We start from the raw sequence: 10,907 nt of genomic DNA, 5'->3' as shown, positions 1-10,907 counted from the left end.
ATTTGTTTGAATCAAATCAAAATAATTGATAAAATTAAGAATCAATTGAGATATCAAAAAAAATATTGAATTAAAAATTAATATAAACTAATTAAATAAGATAAAATATCGGTTGAATCGTTGAAAAGAATTTTAAATTTTTATGAATTTATAATATTATTTAATCGAATCTAACGAATCGATTAAAGTGATCAAATTGATTCAGCCGATTGATAGATATCTAAATCGATTGTTTATTGTAGGGATTAATGATGATTTTAATTTCTTAAATTTTAAAAAAAGAAACACAACAATAAAAATCTACATTGGAAGGGATGCATTAAAACGCCGACAACACCAAAACGAAAAACAAAATTTTTTTGACCCCCAAATCCGAATCATCTCCTCTCTCTTTCGCTCGTTTCTGCCACCGTCTCCATATTCTCTTTTTTCTTTTTTCCGCAAAATATAAATTTTTCTTTGCTTTTCTTTTTTTCATTTCTCTCGATGCCCTAGCCACCTTCCCTCGCCGGAACTTCCCAGGGCGCGTCGCCGCCGCCGGCGATATCTGTGGCACCAAGCTTCCAAATCTCTCTCCTTTCTCTAGGTTTTGGTTTGTTTGGATTGGATTGGATTTGATTACGCAAAAAGGAATAACAAGGACGACGAAAACGACGGCGTCGAAGGATCTGTTAGGGGTTTAGTCTTGATGGCTGGCAGTCGTAAAAAGGGAGGGAAGAAAGCAAAAATTAAGAATTTAAGCTTAGGCGATCTTGTTCTTGCAAAAATCAAGGGTTTTCCTGCCTGGCCTGCCCAGGTCTCTTCCTTATTCTCTTCCTTCGATATTACTTCTTTATCCTCAGTTGTGCGATTTTACATCTAGATGGTTTTTTTTAAATTTCTTAAATACTTAATGCGAACTTACGAAATTTGAATAAATCGACGATGAGGTTTTTTTTCGCATGACGTTGGTAAGTTTATTTTATACCTACATTGCCTTACTTCGCAGTATATTTGCTGGTGTTTATACTCAATTTGTTTCTTTTTAGTAAATGTTGTTTTACTTTATGTAAGGCCAGACTTTGGAATTTAATGTTTTCCAATACTTATGTTAGTTGATTGTTCTTTTTAGTGTTTCGGATTTGGGACTTGGCCTGTTTCTGAATTGAGTTACTTGATGCAAATATGCAAGTTTGTTATTTTTGGGACTGAAAAAAATAGGGCAAATATGTGTTTTTTGTGGTTGTGTGCTAAATTGATTTGAACATAGCAAGTGCATCAGAAATTTAGTCAGGGATATTGATTTATGTTTTATGTTTTATTATTTGTTACTTAGAATTGGTTTTGAGGTAGATTCTGTGGGTTCTGAATTTCAGATTAGCCGGCCTGAAGATTGGAAGCAAGAACCTGACCCTAAGAAATATTTTGTCCAATTCTTTGGAACACAAGAAATGTAAGTATTGCACATCCAGTTTGTAAATGTTTGGTGAATCAGGGAGATGGCAACATGATGAATATAGATAGGTGATGTGTCTGTTTTTGGTGTTGCTTCTACTTTCTGGTTGGAGGGAATGCACATTCTATCATAAGATGGAACATGAAAAATGTTACTATGTAAATCCTAGAACTATTAAATTGTTGTTTACTAAATAACATGTTACATATGATGATACAAGCAGACAAACTTTTATGTAGTCTTTACATTGCTAATTGTACTATTTTGTTTCTTGTCAGTGCTTACTAGAGGATGCAATGAGACTGAATTCATTTTTTCTATCTGCTATGCTGTCTGTATTCTTTGATTCTTTTTCTTTCCATGCAGCTTTTCTGTTTGAGATTATAGGATGCATGTTCTAATAACAACAGGAGAAATTTTCTAATATGAAATGCTCTATGCTTGGTCTTTTTCAGTACCGTGGACTTCTCTGTCATTTAGTTTTAGATTGAATTATGTAAACTCCTCTTTCTAATCTTTGGGGGAATATTTTGGGCAGAAATGATTAGTCATGCTGATTATCTTGCAAATTTTATATCTTATAGTTTCTTCGTATGATAATTTGAGAATTGTTGAGACGTCCTTTAGGTAACCAAGCTTGTCATTCTAGGATGCAGAAAACTAAACATTAATGTCATTACAAATGGTGCAATTGTTTTTCTTCTTGTACAGGTTCCTGAAGTAGCATGTGCATTTCATGTTACCTTTAATCTTCTTGTTTGTTTCTTTTGGCATTGTGTAAGATGTCTTATTTTAATATTGGTTGTTAGCTAAGCTGCTGATGTTAGTTGATGGGGCTTTTTTGGATGTTTGTTGTGGTTAGGAATTTTGGTATGGCATATGTGGGTCAGTTAGGATTAGAGGTTTCTTTTGTCAAAGACCACAATCCGTTCTTTCTGTCTTTTGTTTATTTTGTAATACTTGATATTCTCCTTTCTAGATCTCTTCAGTGTATTGTGTTCATGCACACGTGAGCAAGTTGATAAATTTAAATATCTTCAAAAAAAAAAAGTTGCCTCTTAAAGCTAATGTTTATGTAATTGGGATTTTCATACTGCATTTGGGATGTAGAAAGGAGTAATGCTATTGTTTTCCAGCCAAGGGATGCATGCATCATTATTGTTTCTTACACTAATCTTTTCAATTCACCTGGGTTCTATTTGCTTACTAATTACTCCTCCCCCCTTGCTTCCCCATCTCTTCTTCTTTTGTAGAGCTTTTGTTCCCCCTGTAGATATTCAGGCATTTACTAGTGAGACGAAGAATAAATTGTCTTCCAAGTGTCATATTAAAACTAAGTACTTTGTCCAAGCAGTGAAGGAAATCTGTGTGGCATATGATGAATTACAGGAAGAAAAATGCCGAGGTTTGGGAGATGAAACTGATGGACCGAAACCTGGATGTGAGGCTTCAACTGTTGATGGGGTTGAGGTTGATGGTGTAGAGGCCAACTTAAAGGATGAAACAGCTGCAGTTGCAATTGGTGAAGAAGCCAGTAGCAATGGAAAAACTGATTTTGCTTCGAGCGTGGGGTGCTGTTTGCGCAGAGGTGAGAATAATAATGAAGATATAAAGACATCAGTTTTGGTTCATGCGGATGATAGCTCAAACCCAGTTATGTCTGCTGAGGGGAAACATAAAATATCTAATGGTGAACAACCTAAAAAGGAGGTGTCATCTCCATCATCTTTAGATAAGCCCTCTCCGATAACAGAAGAATTCTCTGATGATAAAATTGCTAATGCCAATTCTACCAAGAAAACATTAAGAGAAGATCAGAAATCAAAGAATATGGCTCCTGAGCCAAAGAAAAGAACTGAGGAAGGACAGAAAGGCAGCAGCTCAGCTGTAAAAGTTCTGAGGGATGATAAATCTGAAGGCTGTCTTGATTGGTCTGGGTCTGAGGAGCGATTGAAAGATAGAGGAAAAGGCAAAGTCTCTGGCATTGGTACACGAAAATTCTCACAAGATACTCTCAAAGCAGATTCTAATTACAGTGGTGGTAAAAAAGCAAAGGAATTGCCGAAAACCAAAAGCAAATTCAAGGCCTCTGATGATGTACAGGACACCGTGGCCAATTCCAAAGCTGAGACCACTGGTAAGAAAAAAAGGTGTGAACCAGGACTTGGAAAGGCTAAATTAGGAACAGTTGAAAGTTTACGTCCGGCCAAAAAGTCAAAGTTTGTAGATATGAAAAATGATGCCTCCAAGGGATCTCTTGGCAAAAAAATGAAGAGTAGTTCTTCAATTTCTAATGTCAGAGACAAAGAAGTTAAAAAATCAAAGTTGAAAAAATCCACATCTCATGTTATTTCATCGAGAGCCCCAACGGTGACTAGTTCTGATGTTTCTGGTGATGAAGCTGTGCTGCCCTTATCGAAGCGTCGCCAGCAGGCTTTAGAGGCTATGTCTGATTCTGCCTCTCTTAATTCTGATGATAAAATTGGATCAAACCCTGTTGAATTGAAGAGTGATGCTCCAAGCTCCAATGTGAAAACTTCAGCTACCCCATTGCCAAAGAGGCGGAGAGCTGTTTGCCTATTTGTTGATGATGAAGAAGATCCTGAAACTCCAGTTCATGAAGGATTTGCTCGGAATGTTAAGGTAACCCCTGTTGGCTCTGGTCCTTCACAGAGCATTGACGTAAATCATGTGACTACTGTCAATGCTCAATATAGTGTTGGAAATTCTGCCCATAATGAGAATGGTGGTCCCGAGGAGGCTTTTTCACAATTGGAAAATGATTCTGGCTCACCTCTTCGACCGCAAACTGCCGAAAGGAAGCCTTCTGCTCATGCCTCCATCACTCCTGAAAGATCAGAAGCGGAAGTGTTGTCTGTGAAGGAGGCTAAAGCAGTCTTGATTTCCCCAAGGAAGTCTCCTCCTTTGGTTTCTGCCACCAAACAAGTTGAACAACATAAAACTACTAAAGCTACTGTTAAGGTTTCCAGTAACGGAACACGGAAGAAGGCTCTATCTGGCTCTGTTAAGGGGTCAGTTGTGGTTTCTGATGCTTTGAAGTCTTCTCAGAATCAGTTTTTAAGTCAAAGGTAGTTTCTTCTATATAAAGACTGAAATCTACTCTGAAAGCAATTTCACGTGTAAATGACTGCATTTGTTACTGAAACTTCAATGGAGTATGGCACTGCAATGTCCTTGTTATTATTGTTATATTTTCATTAATCTTTTTTAACTGTATTTATTACTCTTCATTGCATAATGTAGATTTAATCATTTTGTGTACAGATCTGACTTCTTTAGAGAAGATAGGAGTAGTTTATTGACCGATTCCAAGACTCCAGATTCCGCTGTGTCTATGAAGCATCTTATTGCAGCTGCCCAGGCAAAAAGGAGACAAGCTCACTCTCAACAATATTCTCTTGGAAATCCCAGTTCTATTTTTGTATCAATGTCCGATGTTCAGGGGGCAAGTCCCAGCTCTGCAGTTCAGTCTTTCCCATCTGCAGTTGACAATGTAATGCAGGTTGATGTGCAGGGATTTGCTCATCAGACAAATCTACATTCTCCATCAGCTCTTGGCCACGAGTCAGGATCCCGTGATCAACAGGATGCCGAAGAGACTGAAGGGAGAAGAGCTAGTTCAGGACGTATGGCTACTGGAAGCTCTCTCAGTGGTGGCACTGAGGCAGCTGTTGCACGAGATGCTTTTGAAGGAATGATAGAGACTTTATCGAGGACTAAAGACAGTATAGGACGTGCAACTCGCCTTGCTATTGATTGTGCCAAGTATGGCATAGCAAATGAAGTAAGTTGAATAATATGCTTTATTTGTTTTTTATGTGGGTTTAATGATGTCAGGATGAGCATTTTCATCACCATATTCATATATATTATGATTTGATGTTCATGATTGAATATTTTTTTGTGGGTGTGGGGGTTTAAAATACATTATCTGCATGCAGGTTGTTGAACTTCTCATCAGGAAGCTGGAAAGCGAGCCCAGTTATCATCGTAAAGTTGACCTGTTCTTTCTTGTTGATTCAATCACCCAATGTTCTCATAATCAGAAAGGTTGGTTTGCTATCTTTATTAGGAACAGTTTGAGTTACTCTATTACTGAATTTCTTTGATACGGGCAATTAAGAAATGAACTTTTAGTTTATCTCTTTTCTTGCTGGTTTAACATCACAAGGTTATGTCTCCTATAGACTGTTGCTTGATTGCATGTTCAAGAACGGTCTTTTAGTTGTCCTTCAAATTGTGTGCACACATGCTGAAATAATCAAATGCGATCTATTAATGTTTGTGTAAATGGTTGTGGTTAATGTTTATATAGGAATTGCTGGTGCTTCTTATATCCCTACAGTTCAAACAGCATTGCCTCGGCTCCTTGGTGCAGCTGCTCCACCTGGAGCAAGTGCTCGTGAAAATCGTCGTCAATGTCTCAAGGTATATTTTTGCTTTTTAATTGTAAGAAACTTTTCTGCTTCTTCCTTTCCCCCCACTATCTGGAGGATACAGGGATCTATTTCTGTACCAGGTTTTAAGGTTGTGGCTTGAGAGGAAAATTTTACCCGAATCTATTCTTCGACGGTATATGGACAACATTGGAGTTTCAAATGATGATACAATTTCAGGATTTTCCCTGAGGCGCCCTTCTCGAGCGGAGCGTGCTATAGATGACCCTATAAGAGAAATGGAAGGCATGCTTGTTGATGAGTATGGCAGGTCTAAAATCTCTTTCAACTATCTAAATCAAATAAATTATTGTTATGATAATAAATATAATATCTGCTATATTACTATTTAGGTTTGATTTTTTATTCAGTTTGATTTCATATGCATCTGAGACCAGACTATGACCAAATTACTTAACTGTTTGATTTTGAGACCAAACTGAACCTTTTTGCTTTCCAAATGAAACCAAACCGAACCAAATCAGCTTGTTAAATCTGATTTTCAGCTTAGACCAAAATTTTTCACCCCATTTCACCTACTTGCTATTGTCCTGTGATCTGATTAGCATCAACAACTACTTTTTTTGAGTTACCTTTCATATTGTAGCACTTCAACCCCACTTTAGTTTTCTAGTATTTGTCCATTGAGAGGAATTAAATCTGATTTTCAGCTTAGACCAAAATTTTTCACCCCATTTCACCTATTTGCTATTGTCCTGTGATCTGATTGGCATCAACAGCTGCTTTTTTCGAGTTACCTTTCATATTGTAGCACTTCAGCCCCACTTTAGTTTTCTAGTATTTGTCAATTGAGAGGAATTAAATCTGATTTTCAGCTTAGACCAAAATTTTTCACCCCATTTCACCTATTTGCTATTGTCCTGTGATCTGATTAGCATCAACAGCTACTTTTTTTGAGTTACCTTTCATATTGTGGCACTTCAGCCCCACTTTAGTTTTCTAGTATTTGTCAATTGAGAGGAATATCAACTTTCTGACAGTAATTCTGTTGGTTCTTGAGACCAGTAATGCTACATTTCAGCTCCCTGGATTGTTGTCTTCTAATGTATTTGAAGATGAAGAGGAAGACGATCTTTCAATTAGCCCTGGCAGAGAAGCTGCTGATGCATCACCTCTAGAAGCAGCTCCTGCTTTAGGAGAGTTAGAAACATGTACGGTTACTCCGAGTGACAGGCCTCATCGCATCTTAGAAGACGTGGATGGTGAGCTTGAAATGGAAGATGTTTCTGGACATCTGAAGAATGACCGGCCATTCACAAATTATGCTCTTCAAATGGACTGGCAGCAGCAGGGGATTATGGAACCAGCTTCAAATAGCTCCAATGAATTTCCTCCTCTACCAGAGGGTTCACCGCCTTTGCCCCCTGATTCTCCTCCACCCCCACCCCCTTTGCCAGCTTCTCCATCCCCACCTCCACCTCCAACATCTCCATCGCCACCACCACCTCCTCCGCCTCTACCAACTCAACTTCCTCCTGCGCCACCTTCATGTCCTCCACCCTTCATACCTCAACCACCAGTACCAACTCAACCGTCACTGCTATCCCAGCCCATGCTACCACCCCAATCAGCAATACAGTCTTCTCCGCAGTTGGCATATCAACCACCTGTACCTCATGAATTCCGGGGCACACCGAATGTATGATTCCAGGACATTTTCTTTGCTTGTTACTCAGTATGTGAATACATTTTTATTTGTTAAACCTATGCATTTGTATGCAGGGTAATCAGATAGTTCAAATGGCTGGAAATACTCCTCATGGAGGCCATATTGATGCTTCTGTGAAAAGTGAATTGTTTCCACAGCAATCACCTTGCTTTGTACCAGGAGTGTGCAATTCTAGAGAGCCTTCTGGATATGTTTCTTCAAGGCAACTGGACTATGGACATAATGAAATGTACTTAAATGCTCAATCCTCTCAACCAAGTCAACAGTTTCAACCTGGTAATGCAGCCTTTGTGCAAAGACCTTTAGCCCCAAGTCTGCCACAGACCTCATCTAGCCATTTCTCATTCACAAAGCCTGCCATGCCACCACATCCTCAGCATTCGTATCCTCAATATGATGGCTGGAGGCCATTTGTTGCTGATGAACAGTGGAGAATGCCTGCTGGAGAATATAACACTGATAATCAGCATGGTGGGTGGATATCAGGAAGAAATCCATCACCTTGTGGTCCATTGTTTGTCCGGGAAGGTAGATGTAGTGTCCTTCAATCAATTTTTTGGGTTCACCCATTTTAATTTTTACTTAAAATTTGTATACCTGCTTGCATGGATAAAAGGTGGATTTTAGGGGCACTAATTTCTGTTTTGATCTGATCAATATTATAGTTACCTGCAAGTTAAATATATGCCCTTTTATGGTGGTGGCAATCAAACTCATTACAAGTGTTACATGTTCTTATCGGATGCTTTACAGAACTAAATGAGAAACCCAAAATTATAGAACCATGTCAACCATATAAACATGAAAGGCATGCTTTACATGATATCTGAATACTCTGGTAGTATCTACTTATTTTCTTGCTTTGAACTGTTGTCATGGCTAAGTTCTTACTCTCAATGTCTTTTCCGGTATGTATCTGTTGTAAAAGTTACGAGTCTGGATGATAACCCTTATAATTGTTCTTTTGTTGAACGATTGAGCTATGTTATCCTCTTTGCTTTAAAAGTCAAAGAGTGTGGATAGAAACCCTTGTCATCTTTCCTTTGTTGAAAATCTGAGCTATATTATCCTCCTTTCGATGACGCTGTTAATTCTTCAGCAGGTTACTTTAGACCACCTGTTGAAAGACCATCCTCAAATGTTGGGTTCCCCCTTACTTCTGCCAATAATTTACCAGCTGGTGCTCCGAATTCAGGTGTTGTAATTTTTAATTGCGGTCTTGCTTTGCTTGTAATTTTCTTCTTTTGCGAGGTAAATAATCAATCATGCTTTCAACCAGAAAATGATTTCATTGATGTATTTTTCAGGTCATGGTATTTTTCCATGTCGACCAGACATGTCTGCCATTAATTGTTGGAGGCCAGCTTGAGACTGGGGAAATAGTATCATTAGGTACTTAAAATACATTTCATACTTATTTATTGATGAGTCTCAACTGGGACATTTCATCCCCCCTCCATTTATTAAGGATAGAAACTTCATCTCTGTCATTGAAGTGAATGAAATTTTGTTCATTTTTCTGGTAAACTACTATCTAGTATTACCTAAACTTGAGAGTTTCTGCTCCTTTTGTTGCTAGAATAGAGAGTTCACAGTATTTCTTTCATTGGCATTTTCTGCTGTAAAAGAATGGGGAAGTTTATTCTTCCAGGATAGCAGGAAAATGCCAAACTCAAGACCCGATCTCCTCATCTTTTCCACTTATTGATTAATTATTGCTTTACTTGTTCCATTGATTGATGTCTTTGGGTAGTTGGCTGCAAGACAAATTACATGGAAGGTGGTTCACTTTTTGGGCAAAATAATACCACCACATGAATGCAGTGCTGATAACCTCTGGAGACTCTTGGCAGGATTGTGCATATTATATTTTTTTTCCCTGACAAATGTATCCCAGGAACATCTACATATTTCTCCCTTGGTTAGTAGATCTGTTTCTTAGCTTCTCTAATTAACTGAGTATAAAGTAAAAAAGAAACTATTCCTTGTTAAGAATTTGAACTCTGGTCAACTTATATAAACTAAATGCGCAACGTTTTTATGATCCTCTTTTATTCTAAAATCTTAGGTACTTTGTATTTAGTTGGTTGCTGTGATTATGGCTTTCCTTTTATCTTGGAGCCATGTTCACATCAGTATTTTTTGTACACTCAGTTGAGCTGCATGTTTAGAATCTTGTGACTTATGTTCTGGTGAAACATAGCTGCAACGTTGCTGATTTGTTGTGTGGAATACAATTGTAGTTCACTGCTAGACATGTCAATCATTGAAGTTTACTTTTTTTAACTGAATCCATTACCAGATTTACCTGTAGACCTTTATTGACTTTGAGAGAATGGGAGATACTTCAAAAAACTGTGCATGTAAAACTTTAAGCAGAATTGTGGAGAGTCGTTTTCTGGGATGGTTAGGCATTCTTCTTGTAACTTGTGGTGCTCTTAAGCCCTGATGAATAAGGGCATCACCTCCTGAACTGTCTACTTTATTTTGTTAGTGATGGTAAAACAATTTAGTTCTTTTTATGTTTATCTGCACCTTCAGGTTCCAATTGCCAATTTTTTTTTTTATTGATAAAGTGATATGGTTTTGGGATACTTCTATTATATCATCTTTTTTCGCTGTACCATGTTTGATTTGGCATCAAGACCAAAATAGTCTTTTGACCCCTACCATCGATTTGGTAAGGGAAGAGAAGGAAATGGAAGGAAATACTTTTAATCTGATGCGTGAGCTAAGACATAGCATATGTTGTTATGAATCCAACTGTTAGATGATTACTTTATCCTTTCTTTCCTCTTTTCTTTCCTTCCTACATTACAATTGAATCATGGTTTTTGCAGCTTGAGGCCCTTTGAGGTTTTACTATTGTTTTAGGCATCAGATTTACATCAAGTCTTTTTGAACAGGGTAATATTAGGCTTTAGTTTAGAACTGTTGCGGAATTGAAGATCTATTACATTTCTGGACTCGATATTTCCTGAAGTGGTAGAGTAATACTGTGCTAATGCATGGAAACTGGTCTAATTTGATAGAAATCTGAGCTCAATGACTTGGGTGCTAAAGAAGAATTTCATGAAATGGGGGTGGTACTCCTTTTGAAGATAGGAAAACACTGCATAATGTCAGGGATTTAAGTGGAAACCATGGTGTAATAGTTCTGAAGATGGGGTGGTGAAAATAGGTGGATGAATCTTTCCTATTTCTAATTATGCATTTTATAATGTTATCTAAGGTTGTAAACATAGAAGTCTCGTGTATAATGTTTTCTGGACATGTTAGTTGTAAAATTACAAAACTAGGGAACATTCAGTGTTGGAATGTACGA

At 37.7% G+C, this 10,907-nt stretch overlaps 1 protein-coding gene across 3 annotated transcripts in view; it reads left to right on the top strand.

Moving 5' to 3' along the window:
• Window positions 1-299: 299 nt before the first annotated feature.
• The window catches only part of LOC105776619 (ENHANCER OF AG-4 protein 2), a 12,509-nt gene continuing 1,901 nt past the window's right edge, over window positions 300-10,907 (top strand). Inside the window, exons 1-12 of one of the 3 annotated variants that reach the window (XM_012599375.2) lie at window positions 301-796; window positions 1,356-1,432; window positions 2,689-4,524; window positions 4,721-5,240; window positions 5,398-5,506; window positions 5,772-5,884; window positions 5,976-6,163; window positions 6,919-7,552; window positions 7,636-8,110; window positions 8,685-8,777; window positions 8,890-8,974; window positions 9,336-9,503. In XM_012599375.2, the coding sequence (XP_012454829.2) occupies window positions 689-796; window positions 1,356-1,432; window positions 2,689-4,524; window positions 4,721-5,240; window positions 5,398-5,506; window positions 5,772-5,884; window positions 5,976-6,163; window positions 6,919-7,552; window positions 7,636-8,110; window positions 8,685-8,777; window positions 8,890-8,951 (4,215 nt within the window). In that variant the 5' untranslated portion in view covers window positions 301-688 and the 3' untranslated portion in view covers window positions 8,952-8,974; window positions 9,336-9,503. Of the gene's footprint in view, window positions 797-1,355; window positions 1,433-2,688; window positions 4,525-4,720; window positions 5,241-5,397; window positions 5,507-5,771; window positions 5,885-5,975; window positions 6,164-6,918; window positions 7,553-7,635; window positions 8,111-8,681; window positions 8,778-8,889; window positions 8,975-9,335; window positions 9,504-10,907 lie in introns of all 3 variants that reach the window. The other 2 variants (XM_012599373.2, XM_012599374.2) reach the window with 2 other exon arrangements.

The sequence above is a fragment of the Gossypium raimondii genome, chromosome 10, assembly GCF_025698545.1.
Source record: "Gossypium raimondii isolate GPD5lz chromosome 10, ASM2569854v1, whole genome shotgun sequence".
NCBI classification, from domain to species: Eukaryota; Viridiplantae; Streptophyta; class Magnoliopsida; order Malvales; family Malvaceae; genus Gossypium; species Gossypium raimondii.
This window is presented reverse-complemented; position numbering and strand designations above follow the sequence as displayed.